Raw genomic sequence first — 23,829 nt, 5'->3', positions numbered from 1 at the left:
ATATATATATATATATATATATATATATATATATATATATATATATATATATATATATATATATATATATATATATATATACATATATATATATATATATATATATATATATATATATATATATATATATATATATATATATATATATATATATACCTGTAGAATGTGGCATAGGTCAGATGCCTACTTCTAACCCTGAGCGTTCCTCGCGCAGTGGTAAGAGTGCTCGTTTAAGAAGCAAAAAATCCAGCGTTCAAAGCGAATTTTGGGCATTTTTTGAGCCATCGGTAATGAAGGAGGCGTGAACATTCTAGTTAAATGCTCTTTCGCGACGCTTTGTGACAAGACCATTATGTCATCTCAGGCGCATCTAAAACAAAAATTTAAAAATAAAAAAATTCTAAAACAAGCTGTTGCAAATGTTCAAGAGGAATGATTGGTTGACAATGACCTATGAATGGGAAACATTTTAAGAAAACTGAATTTTAAAGCGAGAAGGATTTAAATTACTCATTAAGAAAGGCTTGTCAACAAATGATGATTTACGCACATGCACACACTCAGAGGCGATGTTTTAAAAAATTTGGGTTCTTGGTTTCGGCACACGGAATGGAAGATTATAAAATAAATCCAGAAGGTCTTCAAAAACATGTTGTGCTACCTCCATTGCTGATGAAAACTAGCCAAAGACCCATATAATGTGCTCTAAATGCCTGCCACAGAGCCCGAAGACATGTCACCAGAAGAAGGGCCAACAGAGGTTAATTTAGAAATATCGAAACGAGTGGATTACCCTAAAGACAGTTTTTTTAAACAATTTTATGGTTAACCGGGAGATTTGTGGATATTGCGAACGGTGGTACATTGGTAGAATTACGCGGTACAAAACGAAGTTAGAAGAATATTGCGTTCTGTTCAAGGACAAATCCTATGGGTATATTTTATTGAATAATAATATTGGAATTCAAACAATTTTAGACAAACTGAAAAAACATCTTATCTTACTTATTAACTTTCTTTATTAACGTTAACAGTTTTCGTATTGTAATTTATTTACTTTTTCCCTCTGTTAATAAACTTTAACTAAAGAAACTCTTAGTTTCTTAAGTTAAAAATAAACTTTTAGTGTAATTTACCCCCGTAAATGAATAATTACACAAAAGTGGGTGAAAAATCGTTTTATTTAATTTTCAACTCGAACATTTTTAAACGAGTTTTTAACATTTAACAAATGAAAAAAACAAGAAAAACTATAACAAAAAACTTGCTAAATATTTAAAATTACAATTAAAAATGTATTTTAATATACAAATGCACTTTAACAATATATTAATTCAAAAAATAAATAATTGCCAAATAAGGACTTGAACGGTAGACATAAGTTTATATAAATACTAAATTTATTAAACCAGAATCTAGTTTTGAGACAGAGGAAATAGCGCAGAGATAAATTAATATTAACAAACATTTTTTTTGTTCATAAATTAAAAGTTTCTTCATAAATTAGAATGTTCTCAGATTATTTATGGCGTTTGTTTTTTTCCCCGTTAATTATTTAGAGTTGAACACTTTCTCAAAAATTTCATATTTGTTCGTAAAGAAAAATGTCTACTTAAGGCGTATTTCCAAACCCAGCCGTTCCTGTCGTAGCTACAGGTTTATATGATCTCGGGTATACAATTTTGGATTTCTGTACAGTAGTAGCATCAGTTGTTTGCTGAGCGATTTTACTTCTTTTCTTTGATTTCGTGTTTGCAAGACTCTGTGCAAGAGAAGCAACTTGACTTGCTGCATTCAAGGTGTCACTTCGGGCAATACCACCTCGTTTACTTATTACAGAACTAACGGTTGAATCACTATCCAGAGTTTTCAGTACTTCTTTAGCACGAGCCAAAATTGAACGAACTGTGCTTGGTTCTGATACTTCATACTCGTCTTCTGCTTTCGGAACGTTGTCTTTCACCATAATTGTATTTAAAGAGGAAGATTTATCTTCTTTGTAAGAAGTTTTCTCAGAGGAAGGCATCTCTTCTTTTCGAACGGCTGAACTTGTATGTGACGAGAATGGTTCTGCTTTACGTAAGCTTCTAGTGAATGCCGGTCCATTTAGAATACTCTTTGCGATTTCGTCATAATCTTCAGTTGCAACAAACGGAGAGCTTGATTTTTTTTCTAACATGCTTCGAGCTTTTTGCTTAGGAGCATTTGCTTGAACTGGAGCAGAAACACCCTTGTTTCTAGCCACAAATTTATTTTCATTTCTCTTTTCATCTTCTGTAGTAAAAGTTTTACTTACTGAATCTTTTGTATCTGTCTTGATCTCGGGTACTTTGATTTCGTTAAGATGTTTTTCTAATAATCCCATTAGCTCTTTTGAAGACGTATCTAGGGTGAAAATGAATGTAGTTAAAACTGCTAATTAAAAACAAAGTAGACTAAGGCCAACCTAAACTAAATAAAACATTAAAAGAAGATCACTACAAAATACTTAATGTAAATCTTTATTGGCAGTTAAAAGTTAAAATATGAAAAAAAATCATATAGCTCATTTACAAATTTTTCTTTTTAACCTCCAAGAAATAAAGATTATTTACATAGAAATTGGGTCACCATTTTGCCAATGATCTCTTTATCTCCTTGAATGACTTTTAAGTATTATTAAACATAAAACCATTTATTATGTCACAATTTATGATTTTTAGATAATTCTTTTATAAATATCTAAAAATTATGCCTGATCTAGAAAAACTTTTTGCCAATAATTTTTAATTAAAATAAATAACTATTTTAATTTGTAAATTAAGTTAAACTTGGAGATCTTTTAGGCACAGGCTGACAAATATTCATTCATTAAGAGCTAATTGATTGACCAACCCATTAATCTCAAATAAGTCACAAATTTTTGGGACAGAAAATACATGTCCTTCATGTCAAAGGTAGGAAAAGCCAGATAGAAAAAGCATAACAAAAACTTAACTCAAATCTTAACTCAAATATAATAAGCGCACTACAGTAATTTTTCAAATATGCTTTTCTTTTTACTCTAATTGATCTAATTTTTAAAACTATATTGACAAAAATAAACAGTTAAAGACTTTACCAATGTCTACAAGGTAGTTATTTTGGCTGACAATGGTGTCAAATAACTTGCACCCCCACCCCAACACATTAAAAATGATACTAACTGTATTAAGATACTAGCCTTAGCATAATTAACTATGTGTGATGTTTCATGCATAGGTCAAAAAATGTTTGACAATATCAAATGCTGAGATAATGCCAGCTCCATAGCAATAATGCCATCATAAAAATGATTTATCATAAAGGAGGTGTCAAGAAGGAATTTATGAAAGAGATGTCAAAATTTGTTGCCAAAGTAAAAACTTGCAAAAGAAATCGATATAAACAAAAAGTTAAAAAATAATAAATTATTTAGTACCTTCAAGCAGTTTTGATTCCTCCTCCTGTTGCATATTTTCAGAAACTTCTAAAGTGCAAAAACACATACAGCATATATATATATATATATATATATATATATATATATATATATATATATATATATATATATATATATATATATATATATATATATATATATATATATATATTCATTTATATATATATACAAGAATATATATTATAACTTACTTTTTAATTTTGGGTTGCAAACATAATTAACTAACAAATATTTTGAAATTCCAGTGCATGATGGATGTTTACCATCTTCCAAAGTAGCAGAATCAGCTTTTATCAGACATCTTTTTTTTCCATTACACTTGTTTTTGAGATATTTTGCTGCATACTCACTTGAATCACATTCAATACTATCAGCAGTGGCTCCACAGTATGTATGTGAAGATCTAACATAATAAAAACACTTAAAGTTAAAAAATAACAAAATAATTATATAACATTTTTTTTATTTTAAACTCAAATCTAAAAAAAAAAAAACCTTCTTCCCCAAAACACATCTGCTAGCTCCATTAGCCACCCCGCAGGACAGTTAAGAACAGTTTCTGCAGATTCGCATAGGTTTACTCCTTTTGAGTCTGGTACGCAAGTGTAGTTTGCAATTAAATATTTATTGACACCTGGACAATGACTGGATCCATTTCTTTGTAGTTCGCTATTTGTATATAAAAGTTTTTTTTAAAAATTTGTTAATAAAAGATTTAATATATCTAAATTTTATTCTAAATTTCATCAATTTTCATGTTTCTTCTATTTAATATGGAAAATTGTATGAAATATGTTTATTAACAAAGATATTTCATTTTATTACAATTCATCATGATTCTTATAGAAATGTTAATCTTTCAAAGATAAAAATAACTCTTTTTTTTTAATTTTTTTTTACCTTTTTGTAATACAAAACTATAGGGTAAAAAAAAAAATTTCAATTCACTGAATTGAACAATTAATAGTAGTAATTCTTTATTTAACTATATTTTAATTATCAAAGTAATTTGGTTTATTCCTTAGTGAATATGATAATTAGAGTTAAAAAAACAAAAACTACAAATAACATTACTCTATAAAATATCTAAAGATTTAATTATTTACCTGTGCTTTGCTTCAAGTTTGCATTCCCGTCTACCTTCACAGCTTTTTTGAATAATTGGAAGCGTTTCCGCTGATCCTTCACAGTCAGTTACTGGATCACCATCATCAGACGGGCAAATTTTATCAGATGTTCGCCCCCAAAATGCACTTGTTACAGCAATGCTTGCTCCATCTCTGCAGTTTATGTACTTTTTAAGACCAGTACAGATGGTGATGTCACCCTCTAATTAAATCAATTACAATTTCATATATACATGGATGCTACGTTGTATCTTTATGAATATATTTATTAATTACAAGAGAAATCTTTTTCTAATCTTATCAAACAAGATACCTAACTACAAAGAAATGATAAAAAAAATCTCGATTGAAAAGTGAATTTCACAACCCAAACTCTCAAGAGATTTACACTTTTTTTTTTATGGCTGTTTTTTTAATGTTTTTTAATAAAGAAATGTTTATAAATTTCATTGTTTATACCTAAGAATATTTAAAAGGGATCTTTTAACCACTTAAACCTACAACACTTACCTATAAAAAATTTTCATTAATAAACACTGCCATTAAGGAGTGAAACTTTTGCAAAATCGACTGTCCCCTTGTCCATTTTAAGCTTTAAACATAAAGGCACTTAAAGAAAAACTAAAATTTTTTTTCTTGAGTTCATATGTTGATAATAATATGCTATGATATCTACAGATACATTTTATCTTTACGGATATGTCTTTTGGAATCCGATGAATTTGGTTTACAACTCTAACTTATTTTTTATAAGCTAGCTTTGAGATACTGCCAAAATAAAGAAGAAATTCCCTGAAAAAGGCTTTTAGAATAAAAAGGTTACAATTTCTGGAAAAGTATTAATAAGATGTGCAATGCTAAACTGACATGTATAACAACAACTCTAATCAATTGTTAATATATGGAAAGACTTTTTTAAGCAATTATACAATATGCAAGATAAAAGTAGTTTTACTTTCTGAATTCTCAACTTACAATACCAACAGCTTTTGGATACGATGAAAATAACTTTTTTACCTGGTGATATTTCTGACGCAAATAATTACCATGTAATTTCCCTATCTAATTGTAAGAGCAAGCTTCTAGAGTCTTTTCTGCTTCGCAGCTTTCAGTTCCACGATTCAGCAAATGATAAATATCAGTTTGGTTTCAAGCCTGATCATGCAACTAGCCTTGAGTTCTCAGTTCTTAAACAACTAGTTTACTACTGCAGATCAAATGAAACTTATGCTTTTGCTTGCTTCCTTGACTTAAGCAAAGCTTTTGACAGTGTTAATCATAGAACAAAGATTAAAAAACTACACCACAAGTTTAAAAAACCACAATAAATTTCCCAACTAACTTGGTTAAGTTGTTAATTTTTTGGCAATGTCAGTAAAAAATCCATCAACAAACAACATTAAGTTCAGCGCCGATTCTGAGCATGTTATCGATAATACTCCTACTGGGCGCGGCTACCTAAAATAGCCACAAAAAATGCGAACAAAAAAAAGTTTAATATCGCAGATTACTTGGCTAAAAAACCCTTCACTGATTATTCTTATTTGATTGCATTAGAGAAATAGAGGGGGTCAATAATTTAGGAAATTTTTATGGTCTGACTGTGCAGCTGCAATATTTACAGACAACATTGACGCCGTTATTAAAAACAAATTAGTTGTTCAAAATTAAATGTTTAAAAAGTTGTACTACTTTTCGTCATCATTTTTTGCTTTTCAAAAATAAATTTAAAAGTAGAAACTTTCCTTTACAAACATTAAACTAGTGAAAATAACAACTAAACTATAAATAATTATAGTTTAAAATTTTAACATAAGTAATATTAAAACATAATTATTATTAAACTAAATATTTTTCTCTTACTTTATTTTATTTCTTTATTTTATTACTAAAACAATTGAACGAAAAAATCAAATGTAATATTAACTTAAAAATGTATTAAATAAAAAAATTAACTATATTTAAAATTTTAATAGTGCACTAGTCAAGAAGTATTGCTTCTAGAAAGAACTAGGTATTTTTGAGTTTACTAAAGCGTTTCTTTGTTTGTTTGATCTTACTCGATTGATTGATGCTGTTTGATTGTGCATGTTTTTGCGAATATTTTAAGGTTACGACGTAATGTTTTCGTCATCAATTCTATTTTTAAATAGTTTTTTTAATAACTTTTTAAAGTGATTTAAAAATTGTAATACTTGCATTTTTTCTTTTCACATTTTTGAGTATCATGTTAAGTAAAAACATTTGCTGAAGGTAATATTGTAATAAATGATAACTATGTTTTTGCACATTATACATTATATCTTATTTTGTACATAATGCATTATTAAGCTAAATCGTAACTTAAGCTATAAATTATAACAGTAATCATGGCCAACGACACTGGTTTCGAAGTAGAGGGACACAATTGTCAATTTCTTAAAAAAGTCCTCTATATCTAGAAGTTTCTAAAGACAGAAGAAAAAAAATATTTAAACCCGCCAAACAAGAATATTATGAGATATTATGTAATTATGAGAGAAAGTATGTTGAAAAAGAAGCGATTACGAAATAATATACAAAAGATACAACTTTTTATAAACGCAACCCCTTTTACTGAAAACGGACAGGCAGGGGTGGGGGAATTCCAAAATTTTGCGATCAGATTTTTTTGTTTTAGTTCGTATATGAGATGGAGGGCAGGTGGTCAATTATAAAAGTTAAGAGACACTAGATTTAAAAAATATCATAAAACGTTGGGTAGGTAGGTTAAAAGCGGAGGTACTTTTAGGGAGGGGCAGGGCACTCAAAAAACGTATTGCAAAATGCAGAGTGAGAGGAAGGGGGGTGGAGGGTTGAAATAAAACCGTACATACTTTATGGACGAATTATATTTTAAATATTTTTTAACTAATATAGTAGGGCCGAAACAGATTACATCTCTAATTGCTAAAAACTAATAGAATATTTTCAACAAAAGACTTTGCAAAAAAAATCTAAAAACTTTTTTTTTTAGGTTTATTTTTACTTCATCTACAAGCAGATTTAAAAAAAAAAAGTAATAATTATGCCATAAAAAATTTATGTTAAATACATGGCCTACTTAAAAACACGGCCTCTATTCTGCTTAAACCGGAAAAAAATAGAAGGCCAGGTAGAAAAAGAGCATATTTTGTCGGATGGACAATCTTTCGCAAAATATTTTTATTATTGAGCTATAAATTTCAAGGAAGTAAATCTGGCATAGGATAAAAAATTTTGCGTTTCCTTAATCGAAGTATATACTATACTTCACTAAACTTTGTAAAATTTTAGGCTTTTTTTTAGGTTTCTTATTAGTAATAAATAGTAATCATGATTAATTAATGTCTTTATTGAAAGCAAAACAACATTTATTAACCTTCATAGTTATATATTACTTAAATGGTTATAGAAAGACATGGGTTATATTTGTCAGTAGAATTTTCAAGATATTCAAGGACTGTACAAGAAATAAGAATACACAAATTCTCTAAAGTAAGCTTTAAAAGTATTTTAAAATTTTTTACACAAACTGTTTAAAAATGTGAAACAAAAGGTTCTTATTTTTTTTCTCTGTCTTTTTTTAAAGGCAACAATGTTTTCTGCAACAATGGAATCACTGACTCTCTTTCTGATGTTATTAAAATAAATATTTGAAATAACAGTGTGTATAATTTCCTTTCCACAATATTGGTGATTTAAACATAAAAATGGTTGGTAACTTTCTCTACTGCCAAGAACTAACTTTGCTGCTTTACAGTGTTGCATTTGAGATCGATAAATAACATCAAATACATGATCTAAAATAGCAAAACTATCACAGACAAATTCTAAAAGGGCTAGTGATGGAGTTGTTAGCCCCCCTCTGGACAATTTATTTAAATAACTATAGTCATTCGACTCCTGTTGACTGCAAAGCAACTTGCAACATATTTTAAACTTTTTATTCAGTTTTTTGGCAATAAAACCAGCAATATAACTAGCAACTTCACGCGAATCATCTGATAAAATCACACGATCATAATCTCTTTTTTTGATCTGATCCATCAAGGATCTAGCATGTTGTGTATCTTTAACATCATTAATACCATTTTCAAATATTTTAATTCCTTCCTTTATTAAACTTTTTATTTGTATTATCTTCTCACTATAGATAACATCTTCAAACTGTCAAGAAACCTGCCACCACTCATTTGGCAGTATTGACCAAATCTTCTTTCTAACGGATCACTTTGAAAACGAGCAGTCAATATAAACTTATAATTATCTTCCAATAGATCTTCTATTAAAGAAGCTTGACATGATAAAGTTCTTTGTAGTGCTGATGATGTTTGAGGAAATAATGTATATTTCTCAAAATTTGGGGTTTTGGTGTTTTTCCATTTATTCAACCATTCAGCAAAAGCTCGAAAAAACTCAGGTTTTTTATCATTAATAATAGCATCATTTCCAAGACAATTATTAGAAAACTTATTTTTTGAATTTGTAATTGTCCACCATTTATTAAAAAGAGTTAGGAAAGATGTAATATCTAAACGATTGGGAAAATATGATTTTATTGCTGCTGCTGTAGTTTCATGGAAGATACCTAAAGCAACAGTGATATTTTGCTTGTAGTTTCCGGGATAGACAACTTTGCTATTTATTTTCGGTGCTTTTTTTAAACTTGCATCCAACAGGCTGTCCTTTTCTAAGAAATCATAATATTTTCCACGATATTTTTCCTGGTTGAACGTGAATTTTATCTTTAAAAGCTGAAAAATGAATTTCTGGAAAAATAAACCTTTTTTTATTTAGTAAGTTGTTTTGAATGTTTTTAATCAGATGCACTGTGTCAAAGAATAGGTAAATTTTTTGTGATTGTACATTAATAAACAAATTATCTGGTAACATGTGCATCAAGCAATTTTGTAAAAGAGGAAATATTTGAAGCATGATTGTCACAAACAACACCTCGAACATTAAAACTATATTTTATTAAAGACTGAATCAAGCTGAGAATTTCAGTTTTCAACCAATCACTGTTTAATTTTATAATTGGAACTGCTTTGATGACACAAAAGGTATTTTCTTTTAAACTAACTACCATGAAAGAAACAATGCTTCTATAACATTCATTTTCTTTACTAATCCCAATTACATCTCCACCAGAATATTCTGCACATTTTTGCAGATATATTTCATCAAAAATTATTATAAGATCATTTGATAAGCTCCCATTTTCATGTAACAATTTCAAAACTTTCATAGAATCAATACATTGATGGGATACTCTGAGCCACGGTGGCAAAGAAACTGGAAGATTTTTATAAAAAGATTTGACATGAAGATTTTTGTCAATACGAATACATTCAGCAACTTCAGGTATGTGTAGTTCATTTTGAATAACTTTATGGAACACGACACAATCATCGAATTTGGAAAATGAATATCCTGTTGGTGAATCAGCAACTGTGAGAGAATTAAGATCTTCAATAATATCATTTGATAAAAACTTCTGATATTCATCTTCTTGAAAAATTCTTTTAGTTGGTGATTTTCTTGGTATGAATATAACTGGAAGTGAAGCTGTTGCAATGCTGGCCGGGTATATTGTAGGAATAGGCTTCAAATTATACAACAAACGAAATCGTTTTCTGATGCTCCTTTGTGTACTAAACTTTCATCAAAATGTTTTAGGCAGATCACAGATGATTTAGTGACAGTCCAGCGCAATAATTAAAATATTTTGAGAAAGTTTGTTCATATAATAGAATATACGTTTTTTTAACTGGCCTTCTATTTTTTTTTCGATTTAAGCAGAATAGAAGGCCATGTTAAGTAGGCCATGGTTAAATATGCATTTTTAATTTTATTTTACTGTGGAGGAGGCTAACAAAAACTAACATATTTTTAAAGGTGGAGAATCGGAAAATTGATAGAGTTTGATAAATGGGGAGAAATGGGCCAAAAATGGGAAAAAAATACTGACATATGGACGGCCTCAAATGTTTTGTACTGTCTGCCATTGCAATTTATAAAAAGTATAAAACATTCATATATAAATAGTGTTAGAACAAACAGTATGAAAAAGAATGATTTTTTTTGTTTTTTTTTCATTTATTTTGTTATTTAGGTGCCCCAAGAAGACCTAACGGTTTTGTCTTAGAGCACCGCGGAAGTGGTGGAGTTCCGCGGAACTAGGGTGTTCACACCTCCTTCCTTACTGTGACGCAAATATATGTCCAGAGTTCGTTTCGAACCTGGATCTCCTGCTTCTATAGCAAGTGCTCTAACCACTGCGCCACGGCCGCACGGTGTACGTATACTTAAAATAGTTGAAACCATTACAATTGACGTTTTAAGCTTAGATAAGTACGAAAATTTTAAAATACAAAAATAAATAGGTACTTTTATTTTTAAAACCAAACTGTCCAGTCTAAATAACATTGATCGTGATTTTTAACTTGTTTTATAATACTATGCTCTTTATAAATAACAATAGAGAAACAAAAACAGCTTTAATCCGCTAGTATGGTAAGCTACCATCAACCTAAACCACATTTATATTTAAAATGTCTTTAATACAATTTAAACTAAAAGCCTCAATCTAGCTATTTTATAAAAGATACATTTTATAAATTGCTACATCTAGCTATTTTATAAAAGATACACTTTATAAATTGCTACACTTGGGAGTTATATTTTTGAGTTGAAATTTTTTCATAACTGTCTATGTTTATAAATTTTTAACTTAACATGGCTGTTTTTCGTATAGACATACATTTTTTAATTTATTATTACCTTACCAGATTTTAAATCCATTTGAATAGGCAAAGCACGTGACTGCTCTCTTTCAATTAAACCTATAAATTAAAAAATATCACAAAATAACTATTATTTGTTTTATTATTATTACTATTTTTAAATTCTTATCATTTTTTTGAATACGCAAATTCTAAAATTTTTTAGTTTTAAAAATACCTGAGGTATTTATTGAGTGATTACATTTTTAAACGATTTTTTGAGCGATTACATTATTAAACAAATCTTTGGAATTTTAAAAATGAAAATATTACAATAAATGAGAAAATTTTAATTTTACGTATATATTAAAATATTAATGTGTGACGTTAAAAAAATATACATACATACATACATACATACATACATACATACATACATACATACATACATACATACATACATACATACATACATACATACATACATACATACATACATACATACATACATACATACACATATTCACGTATATACATATTTATTTATAAATATATAAGCATACCTCCACATGCAATACGAAGAACGTTGACAAAAAAAAGCGTACACGTTACTTCACAGAGCATTGCGAACATCCTAAATATGTAGTTTAAAAAATGTTTTATTCATATTTTTATGAGTTAAATTTTATTGGTATTTTTAATTCGAAACGTAAAAATATGATTATAGTGTCTTAAAAAAGAATCATAGAACCCATTAATGAAACATTTCAATTACATGAGATTGCAAAAATCACTAATTAAATAAGTGGGATTTGCACAAAACACAGCAGGATATATTTACCAGATATTTACGTGTATCACATAGCTTGTTTAGGAGTACAAATATTTTTATTTTTTTCAATAAATTTTATACAATAAATATATAAAATCGTCATCAATACTTGTGATAAAATATATATAAAATGAGTAAAAGTACGTTTCATAATTGATAATTATAACTGAAATTGTTAATATATAAATTCTTTTTGAAAAATAAATTAAGAACAAATAAAAGTAAAAGCAAATAAAATAAATTATTTATTTATTTAAATTTATTTCTGTTACTATAATTATAGATTATTTCTTTACTAAAAAAGAAAAAGAAAATTTAAGTCCGTAGATAATAAAAAACGCTTTGATTCAAATTTAAATTGTTCAAGTGTATTTCTCTTGATAGTAATAAGAATGGGGGAAAAAATATATATTGTATACTTTGTATAACGGATGGGTCATTCACTTATATATAAACTTGCTAAATCAATTACTGTCGAATTCATAAGAATGTTTTTACCATAATATTATAAATTTTGGTTTTGACAATTCGTAAACCTCTTCAAGATTTTCTTATAGAATGACTGCTATTTGCACGGCGTCAATCTACGCAGAGCACATTATAGAATAAACCATTCTCTATGGGTTTTCAATTTTATAGAGTAAACGTTTCATTAGACACAGGTGGAAGCTTTTTTCTAAGACAGCTACATATAAATAAACAAGTTTTAACTTTGATTATATCAGGTAGCTTGTCAATTTGCAATGCAGACTCGCCTGTTTAAGAATTTTTGTTTAGAAATTCAATTATTCTAGTTGCTTTTTTCTGCAAGAAGATTTCACAATTGAAAAAAATCTTGTTTTTGTACTTTTTAAAATCGTTACAATCAAATGCACACTATTATATGCATATGAAACTAACATTTTTAAAAAATATAGCTATGAGTTTATAATTTATAAAAAAAAATAAAATGCAAAAACTTTTATAAAATATTTATTTTATCAGTTGTACGAGTATATACGGTATCAAACATTTAAATTGTTATTTTATTTTCAGTAGAGTACTAAAATTATTTACTTGTATTAATAAGTTTTTTTCCAAGGTTTAGTAAATGTGATACACGAGAGTAATGATATATTAGGAGTATCGAAAATTATTAATATTTTGAACCTTCAAAAGTTTTACATCTATACGGAAAGTATTTTAGGCCAAATTGTTTATAGTTGCAAAGTTCGAACAGCAATAAATCAAATACAAACTGACATTATTGCTTATACAGGTTGCTACAAAGACTCTTTATAGGCTGCAGGAACTAGTTAACAAAGTTGCACGCGTTAAAAGCCTCTAAGATATCCGTCTAAAGTTCTGTTGTAAACAATAATATTCAAAATAAGAGTGCTTTATTAAACTTCAAAAATAAACTGAAACACCTCGATTTCTTAGATATAATCATAATCACACTCGAAAGATAGCAAAGTTTTAATGTGCGTTTACGTAATATTTAATAAAACGTTTTATGTGCGTAAAATATAAGACCTAAACAAAATAACTGTCAAACTTATTGTAAAAAGTTTTTGATTTGTTTTTACAAAAAAAAAAGGAGAGTTGACAATAAAGTAGTTAAATAATGTTAATTATTTATGAATGACTTTTTGTTTTTGACATCAGTTTTGCTATAGACTCTCTATTGTTGTATATAGAACGTGCCCTGAAAATTCGAACCAAATAGCTTTAATTATTCAACAATTACGATTTAAAAAAAAAGACAAACTGCGCAAAAAAAAGTGAAAGTTAAGAAATAATAATAAAATATTTTTTAAATTAAAAAGGATATTAAAACTTATAAATAAATTTATAGGCCTCAAGTAGTTGTTCATCATGTTACCGACCCTTGATAATGTCTTTTAACTGCAATCTCCAACTTTTTTTAGATCATATTAGTTAACCTTTTTAATCTTTGTAAAAATGAAGACACGACTGTTTTGTACCATGATTATAGTGTCTTTATAAAGAATCACAGAACCAGGTATTTAATCAAACAGTTAAATAACTTGAGATTGCAAAAATCACTTACAGGATATTTTTACCAGATATTTAGGCAGAGAATTATCTTAAGAGTGAGATAACTCATGAACACTGACCACTGAGTTGAAGTTCCTTCCATTCAACTTGGACAATTCTGCTTTCTATTTAACACACGACAGCCCCACAGACAACATTTGCAGAAGACTTCAAAGTCAGTAAAGCTCCGTTTTAAAATTGTTGTAATCACCCCATTTAGCAAAACATGTCCACATTTTTGAAATAAGCTATATAGAGAAAAAGCTCTGCTGAGCCTTTTATCTCACTAACTGAGTCATGACTTACTATGCTCCATTTTAACTTTATTCAAACCAATTCCATTTAGAAAAGTGTTGACCTTGTTGAATTTGCTCTTTTTACTTTTTTTGATTTTTTTTTTCATAATGCTTTTCTTCAAGTTGCAATTCGAGCTAAGTCCGCCAATAATTGGTGTTCTTTTCTAATTTCACGAAAAGCAATAACAATTTTAAGCAGTGCGTGCCTATAATATAAAAAAAAAACGAAAAATAGATATTTTTCATTTTTTCATTTGCAATAAATACAATGACATTTACTGCAGACTGATGACAAGAATACATCCAATGATTGCCAGTAAAAAAAGACCATTGCAATGTAGTGAATATGGGAAACTCGGGCACACCACGAGAGGGTGTAAAGTAGATGTGTAGAAAGTAGAAAATATCCTTACTGAGGAAAAAAATGATAATTCAAGAATGTTTTCTGCGATAATAAAAAATAAATAAGATTTATACCTTTGTATACTTGTGTTTAGTATGCCGTAGCATGCGGGTCACAGGGATTGCAACGCTGTTTGTTATTTAGGAGGTGGTGGCAGATAAAAATAAAAACAAACAGTTTCTTGATCAGAGTGCACAAACATAAAACTCGACCTTGTCAATATGCTAAACATTTTCTTTCGCTTTAAGGTTTGCTGTTTTGTTTCACTGGTTATTTCAAAATAGTATAATAATAGCATTTTTCTCTAAAAACTGAATTTTTTTTTGCATCCCATTATATGTAGTATTCTACTAAAACTAAAACTAATAATTTTCAAAAACACAATATAAAAAATTCAAGGTTTTGCAAATACCACAACAAATTATTAAATCTAACTGATAAACATACAACTTCTAGATATTGTTATCATCAAAATTTTTGGCAAACTGTGCTGTCCTACTAAAATAATGCTTGATCAACCGAATCTGATAAAAAAAACTTAAACTAAGGACAATGGAGAAAGCAATTATACATCAAAGTCAGTGTTTTAAGGTACCGTTTTACAACGTTGCAAAACTTTGTTACAACGTTGCTAGTGTGAAATACTCTTATTAGATTAAAACGAGGTGGAATAAATTAAAATAACTTAAAAAACTTAAAATGTTCTAAATATTCTGAAAATAGACTTCAGAAATACTTACACCTATGTTGAATTGTTATAAAATAAAAGATATCTCAAAATCCAAGTTTTGATAAAAATTGAGATTTAGTAGAGTACATCAAAATCAAAATGTTTAACGCAATTTTTATTTAATTATGATACATTGCAGTTTTTATTTAACCTTGATAGATTGAAAATTTTATTTTGTCTTAATGATAGTAAGCAAGTTTTAATAGCAGGACCGGTTTTACTTATGATTACACCGGTCACGTACCGTGAGGCCGCAAAGTTTAAGAGACCAGAGAAGCTTATTGATTTTTAGAACAATATATTATTAAAAAAAATAATTTTTTAACATTAATAAGTATCAAAAGTGTTTATTGTTTAACTACAGTTTCATATACAAAATATCAAATACTAACAAACTAAAGAACTCTTTATTAAATATCTTTTTTAAAAATAATAAACCTTATCAATAATAAACTCTTTAATAAAAATCAAATAATGGATTGAACCATTATGCATATATTTTTTAGTTTGCAAGGTCTTTTCGTGAGTTTAATACAAAGAGAGTGGACGAAACAGAGAGAGAGAAGGGGGGGGGGGGGAGGCTTGAGTTATAAAGGGGTCTTAATAAAAGAGTTGATGGGAATTTTTCGCTATTCTAATTTTAACTTATCGGCCTATAATTAAAATTACGTAAAACCAAATTACTATTTTTTATAGACACGCTTTAAACAATTTATTTGTAGTGTGGCTTTCGGTCAAATTTGGTTTTTTAACAGCTTTTTTAACATACAATTCAATATGATTTAATATGTTTATTCATATATGTTTTATACTACGGAGAGATTTCTACAAATCGAGATTGACAATACTTTTTTAAAGGTCAACGGTTTTTAAAATGACTTTTAAAAACCGTTGATTACACTGAAAGTTTGAATTTATACAGCATTGTATAAAAATATGGATTAAATATTATGTGTTAATTTTTTTAAATATTTTTTTTGCGAAAAAGTTAAATACCACAAAAAAATTTTTGTGCTAAATGCGGGGGAAACGTCTTTTTTAATTTATTTTTACCTTTTTTGTTTAAATATTCTATTAATGACCTGAGTCATTACCAAAAAACCAATAAAAATATTTAAAAAGTATTTAATTTAAAACAAAAAAAATTGATTTCTTTTGAAAAAATGAGCAGAAAAGCTATTAGTGGGGTAATGACGAACGCGGGGTAACTCCGAACATGGTCAAAACAGCATTGTAGAAAAATAAATTCGACAATTTCTTTATACCTGCTGAGAAGGGATCCTATGCTCAGTTCCAGACGTGTAGTAGTGTAATGAAGCTGCGGATGTTGTTTGATTTTAACTTTTTCTGATAATTTTATGCAACTTTTTTCTTAAGTAACACTCTGTTGTTGCTTTTATGGAAATAAAGCCCTCCTTTTTTTTGTTGTTGTTGCATAATATAATTTTTAGACTTAGTTATTACAATTAGAACTTTATTCGTTATTACACAACAGTGTTTGTGATTGCCCCCCGATGTGTTGGGAACTATCCCACGTAGGTAGGGTAATTCCGAACACAAATGGTTTTATTTTTGCCATAAATTTTTATTTTATAATAATATTTTTAAAAATTGCTTTTGAGGGTTTGTGACTGAATAGTTAAACTAGTTGATAAGTAATAAATATGATCAATTTTGCATAACTGGTGTCTTTAATTCGCATTCCCGCTTAGGTGTTCGCCAATACCCTTCTCCCTTACCTTTGAAGATTGTGTAAAAGTGGTGGATTTTCACCACAGGAAGGTAAAATCGCTCGTGAAATTGGAAAAATAATAAAACGATCACATATTTCGGTGCTAACAATCATCAAAAGATTCAAAGAGACGAACTCTTACGTTGATCGCCATCGTTCTGGAAGACCACGTTTGACAACACCCAATGATGATCGCCTTTTAATCAGGTTGCCAAAGAAAAATTGAACCATGCCATCGCATGAATTAGGAAGGGAATAGAAGCTTTCAAATGGACGTCAAGCATCAGTATCACTTGTGCGTAGAAAACAAAAAGCTAACAATATGTTATGGAAAAAAGCTGTTCTAAAACCGCGACTTGCCAAACAACATATAAAAAAGCGAGAATAATTTTGCCAAAGCGTCAAAGAATGGTCTAAAGAAAAATGGAGGACAAAAATGTTCAGTGATGAGATGAATATCGAGGTTGATAACCGAAAAAACCGAGTAATGATTCGCAGGCAGCCTTCAGAAAAATATAATCTCGATTGTATTGTTCAAAGAACAAAACAAGGTAGCGGGTCGGTTGGAATATGGTGCCGCATGACATATTATGGTCTCGGTATGTTTGAATTATTTGATGGTCGACGCAGCTCTATTTATTACGTCGATATTTTATATAATAACTTGTTACCATCAATTGATGCACTTGAGCAAAGCGTTCCGTTCATTTTTCAGCAAGACAATGCACCATGTCACAGAGCTAAAACTGTCTCTGAATGGTTTGAAAGCAAAAATATTGAGCGTCTAACTTGGTCACCAAATAGCCCAGATCTAAATTGCATTGAAAATCTTTGGAGTTAGCTCGATAAAGAGATTGCCGAGAAAGCACCAAGGAGTCTTGAGGAGTTGCGCAATATTTTACCAACAATACTTGGAAATGTTCCCAAACATATCTTAGAGAATTTAATAAACTCAATGCCAAATCGTATAAATGAGTGCTTAACAATTCATGGTAGAATTACGCGGTATTAGGTAAAAATTACAGTTTTTGTTCTGTGGTTCTTAACTTTTTCACAATTTTTTTATATAAAAATTACCTATAAAACTTTAAATACATTTTTTATATTTGTTTAAAAGTTTTCGTCATTATTTTTATTTTGTCTATTTTCTAAAATTTATCATTATTATTTTTTTACCACAAAAATATATTCGATAAAATAAAAATTTAAAAATAAAAATAAATTATGATTTGTTTTTTGGTGGTTCTTAAATTTTTCACAATACTGTATATTCGTTTTCTAATTTTTAAAAGATAATTTACACTGATTTTTTTTTTCTTTATTTTTAAGATTTTTCGTTGATAACAAGTAAAAATTAATAAATAAGAGGTTATCATTGAGATGAGTGTGAAAGTTTTCCAAAAATAAGTAAACGTCCCCACTTGTGAATTAAGTACGCGAGAGTATAATCTTTGTTTCAGTTATTTTGTAATAGCTCAGGAACGTCTTTCAGATCATTCTTTTATTTATTTTACTGTTAGAAAACTGATATTGGCTTCAATCGACGTAGAAAATGCCATCTCTAAAGCCTATTATATACTTTATAACAACGCCCATAATTCAATAAGCTACGTGTTTTTTTGTAATAGGAAATATGCAACGCGAGTTTAAATAGAGAAGATACATTTAAAAGCGATTACGCAACAGTTAGAAAATTTTCGTTATTCTTAACGGTTGCATCTAGATCATATCGTACTTACAATGATTTTATGAAACTAGTACTTTGCCGAACAATAAAACTGTAGATTAGTAGACTGCCTCTCCAAAGAAAAACTCTCAGTCGACGTTTGCACGCTCCACTGTGCCTATACCTAAATCAGTCGTTGTATGTACACTCCACTTTACCTATCCCTAAATCAGTCTACATTTGTACTTTAACTACTTCTGTCCCTAAATAAGTTATTGTTAGGTAAATTACTAAAGTTATCAAAATCGTTGCAAGTAGACTGTTAAATTTGAATACCCGGATAACAACATGGACCCGAAGATCTAAAATGTCGATATATAATAATAATAATAATAACAATAATAATAACAATGAAAACAATGATAATAATAATGATAATAATAATAACTTAGATTCTAGGTGGGCTGATCAAAACAAATTTGAAAACAATCGAAAAATATAAAAAGCCAACAATGATTGATTATATTTATGGTGGTAATTTGATCGATAGGTTTGATGAAAATAGATCAAGAAAAACCAACAGTTTCATTAAAGAAAATTATAAAAATCGTTTGCAGTGACAATACTAAACAATTGTCGGTAATGTCATTATTTAGATATTTTAGGTCATATTATATATAGAGTTTACTATGTTGTTATTGAAGTTTTGTTTTGTTTAACACAAAACTAAAATTTAGCATACATTATTTGTTTTTCCAAACGATTTCTCTTCCGAAGACGATCTAAAATGCAGTTATGAAATCGTGATACAAAATAAGATGAGAATGGATAAACATGAAATTAACGAATTTTTGAAGAAATTAAAAAATGAAAAATAGAAAAAAAAAAAAAAAAAAACGCGTCCATGACGTTTTCAAAAATAGTTTTAACGACATTTTTTTTCTTATAAGACGCGTTTTCTAAATAAAGATCTGTTTAAATTTTTTGTCGCGGAAATGAAAATAAATTTACCTATTTTGCTTCTATCTTTTGCCAAATAAGTTTTTAGTATCTGTTATACAATAATTTCATACAAATGATTTAAATTTAAATAATATTTTTTTTTATCTTTAGATAAAAAAAGTAGATTCGCTATAAAAAACAGATTGGTTTTAAAGTGTTCATTGGAGCGTTTCTAAATTAGGTATCAGTATGCACTCAAGCGTGCAACGGCGACTATGTTCAACTTCATGTAAATGAAATTGATTTTGATATAATTAAAGACTTATTAATTTTGAATATATCATAACTAAAATTCTTGGAATTTATGTTTTTTACTTTAATTTTTTACTTGCGCCTATATATCTATAAAGTTTGGCAATAGACATTTATATTAAATGAGGAGAACGTAAAGAGACCCTACTGTATTATCGGAAACAAAGGTGAGTAACTATGACACTGGTAATAACATGCTTTTATTGTCAATTTTGATTATAAAATGCTATTTTCTATAAATTTATTTTTTGGTGGTTTGATATTGGTACTTTTGATTGGTACTTTTGTTAAAAGAATATAACTTTTGGAAAGTTTCAAGTTTAGGCACATTTTTAAGTTAAGTTAGGCATCTCCGGTGTATGACAATTTTTATCATGTAACTTTCACTTTCTTTTTGTGTCATTTAAAAATAATCCGAAGGAATTTAGCGCGTAAAAATTTTGTAAACAAAATATTTGTACCGAGTAGTGCAAATTAATTGCATCAAGATCAAAAACATTAAAAATCCAAAAATTTCCAGCATATCTTACTCTAATATAATAAAAAACCATACAATAATATTTTGTGTGTCCTCCTAGTGCTGCTATGACTTTCTGCGCACGATTTTGCATGGAATCTACCCAAGTTTTACAAATGTTTTGGATTTCTGAGTCTTGAAACCAAATTTAAATCATAGTGGTGGTAAGCTTAGTTTTAGTCATGCAGTCATAATTTTTAGTCTTTTTTTTTTTAATTTTCCAAAATTTCTTAATTGGATTAAGATTTGAGTAGTTGCTAGGCCATATAAAACATATATGGCCTAACTAAATTTGCCATTTAAAACCATCATAATAAAAAATAACATTAAAATACTTAAATTAAGTGTTTTAATGTTAATTTCTAATGTGAATTTCTTGAATTTTTTAAATGTATGACATGTGGCTGAATCCTGCTGTAATGTTTCGTTTCCATTTGGAAACACTTTTAATTTTCTTTTAAATATCTTCTTTTTGGGACGCTTGACATGTTGTGTCAAGGTTGTATAGACTCACCATCAGAGCAGCAAACTTTGACTGCTGGGCTTGCACTTTGAAATGTTACTCATTCAAAAATAAAACCTGCATTCAATAATTAAATAATTGTTAACAGTTGTTAACTCTTCAATTTGTTAACATTTTTTGAAAATAGTTTGATTATACAAATATAATAAAATAGCTGTAAATTTAATGACTGTTGATTTATATTACCTTTCTCCTTTATTTTTTATTCAACTACTTGTATTCTTTTTTCTGTAAGAGAAGCTTTTTTTTCATGACATTTGTAAGTGATATCTTTTTAAGTTTCCTGGCAAAAAAACTTTGTAAATTGTAACATTTGGCTCTTCTATCTATAAAGGATGCCGACATCTGACTTATACAATTGGTTAAATGCATTACTTGTTATACTAGGCTCTATTAGAAATAAAGGCTTTCATTGTAAAATTTGATTAGGTATAATGTTAAAGCGAGGAGGATTAGCCCATTGAAGTGTTGTATTAATTTGAAATATGTTTATAGTTTAAATTTGTAAGGTTTATACATTTTTGTGAAACTTTTAATCTTTTTTTGTCAGAGTAATTCTTTATAGTTATAAACTTTTAATATATGAACATATGTTCATATGTTAAAAGTTTATTTTTGTTTTTTTTCTATACCTTTTACTTTTAATTCACATTTTGTTCAGAGCAAGTGTTTGTGATTTTAAATATTTTTATTCATTTAAAATATGAGGATGGGAGGGTTAGGTGGGGTGGAGGGTGGACTTTTTACAGGATGGGTTGGGTGGTTGGGGATAATCAAATGTTGACATAATTTTATAAGGAGGGTCTCTAGAAGTTTAACAAGTTGTTGACAAGGAGGAGGTTAAAAATTGCCAAAAAATTGTTGATGTAAATAATAGATAGCCCCAAACTTCTAATAGGTATCATGTTCTTTGGCACAATACTTGAGGAGACATGAATGTCATATGTAGCTAAATCATTAGTTAATCTTCTTTGTGTTTTGTATACTTTCCAGCATCAGATATTGATCATCTCTCTCTGAGGTCTTTTGGGCTAGACCATATTTTCCTTAATTGTGGTAAGCTGCCAGTTGCAATGAAAAACTTCTTAGCCCTGCTAATTGTAGATTGGTTTACTAATCATAATGTTGCACAATATTGTTTAAAAAAAACTGAAAAAGAAGTATATTGATATGGTTTGAATTTGAAAAATTGAAAGAGAAGTTTATTGAAATGATTGACAGGGGCAAAAGTATCTTTTACAACTGGGTCCAAGGAAAGTCAGAAAATGTCAGGGAAAAACAGAGAATTCACTTAGTGGTCAGGGGAAATAGTTCAAAAACAGAAAAAAAAAATTGTTACAAAATTTAAAGATGCCATGGAATTATCCATTAAACACACACTTAAAAACACACCAAGACACTCAAGTAGTTTAGCAGGTGTATTTGAAAAATAATTTATTTCATACACAATCTCAAACAACAATTCGGTTTATCAAGGCGGAGGTAAACTTAATGCAGAGATTCAATACATACTTATGCATGTTATTTGTGGATACAATGATAGTTATTACATTTTAGGCAATGTTTCAAGACAGCAAGATTGCAGCTACGATGGAACTTGGTCATGGTAAATTAAAATACATTTTTAACTATGGAGTTGCACCTTAGTTTAGAGTACTTTTAAAAGTAAAAGGTATAAAAAACGTTTTTATAAAAGCCGTGCAAGAATCTGAGGTGAATTTATTAGTGAGATTTCAGACAAATTTAGTAACAAAGTATGACATTCTAGATTTCTTAGACATGCCACTGCAACAGACTTACTTAAGTGAATAAATGATGATTAATCTGGTTTGGATTTTTCTAAACAAGTAAAGCTATTAATGAATGGTCCTAATGTGAACTAGAAGAATCTGAGGGAAAAGCATTCGGAAAGAGAAAAGACTAGTTTAAGTAAACTAGTAAACATTGACAGCTGTAACATTCATGAAAGGATCTTATCAACTTTGTAAGGGTTTTCTTGCTGTGCATAAAGGTTATATTTCTGTTATATATACAGATTCTACAATCTTTCCTTTGCAGTTTTGTCCAACAAGGTTTGTGAATGTCTTTTAACCTTCTAACTTTTTATAAGGTCATTGTTGTAGAGTTATTTAGCTAGAAAAAAAACAAAAACATTTTTACATTAAACAATAGAATTAGCAAACAAGTTTATTAAGTTTTTAAACGGTGCACGCCAAAGATATCAGCTAGACCTTGATCAAGAGGAAAAAAATCCTAAGAAAAATGAACGCAATTATCAGTTAGAAATTTTAACTCGAGAAATCAGTTATGTAGTAATAAAAAAAAATTTCTTACTAGATTTTTGCAACAACTTTGATAATAAGTTAATTAATACCAAAAAAAAAAGAACGTAAAAGTTAAATAATGTGAAACTAATTTGCTTTTTTTAAAGATAATAATTTATTGTAGTTATTTTTGTTATAGTTGTTAAGTTGTTGGTTTTTCCTATTTGTATTTAAAATTTAATAAAAAATAGTAATTTTTA

General features: G+C 28.4%; 2 protein-coding genes across 4 annotated transcripts in view; one reads left to right on the top strand and one right to left on the bottom strand.

The window, feature by feature from the left end:
* Nucleotides 1–1,163: 1,163 nt before the first annotated feature.
* Nucleotides 1,164–20,173, bottom strand: LOC100205211 (uncharacterized). 2 transcript variants are annotated; one of them, XM_065808106.1, is made up of 9 exons: nucleotides 20,023–20,140; nucleotides 19,754–19,793; nucleotides 11,876–11,946; nucleotides 11,376–11,432; nucleotides 4,567–4,789; nucleotides 3,956–4,129; nucleotides 3,652–3,863; nucleotides 3,440–3,487; nucleotides 1,164–2,385 (listed from the first exon to the last, which is right to left on the bottom strand). In XM_065808106.1, coding segments are annotated over exons 2-9 (1,560 nt in total). In that variant the 5' UTR covers nucleotides 19,756–19,793; nucleotides 20,023–20,140; the 3' UTR covers nucleotides 1,164–1,612. The 2 variants fall into 2 exon arrangements, with proteins under 2 accessions (XP_065664178.1, XP_065664179.1); XM_065808107.1 differs by lacking the exon at nucleotides 19,754–19,793 and having other exon boundaries at nucleotides 20,023–20,173.
* Nucleotides 20,174–20,196: 23 nt separating this feature from the next.
* Nucleotides 20,197–23,829, top strand: part of LOC101236314 (uncharacterized) — a 53,402-nt gene continuing 49,769 nt past the window's right edge. The window contains exon 1 of one of the 2 annotated variants that reach the window (XM_065808104.1): nucleotides 20,197–20,432. The gene's annotated coding sequence lies outside the window, so the exon portion shown is untranslated. Of the gene's footprint in view, nucleotides 20,433–20,707; nucleotides 20,947–23,829 lie in introns of those variants that run through there. The other variant, XM_065808105.1, reaches the window with a different exon arrangement.

The sequence above is a fragment of the Hydra vulgaris genome, chromosome 10, assembly GCF_038396675.1.
Source record: "Hydra vulgaris chromosome 10, alternate assembly HydraT2T_AEP".
NCBI classification, from domain to species: Eukaryota; Metazoa; Cnidaria; class Hydrozoa; order Anthoathecata; family Hydridae; genus Hydra; species Hydra vulgaris.
This window is presented reverse-complemented; position numbering and strand designations above follow the sequence as displayed.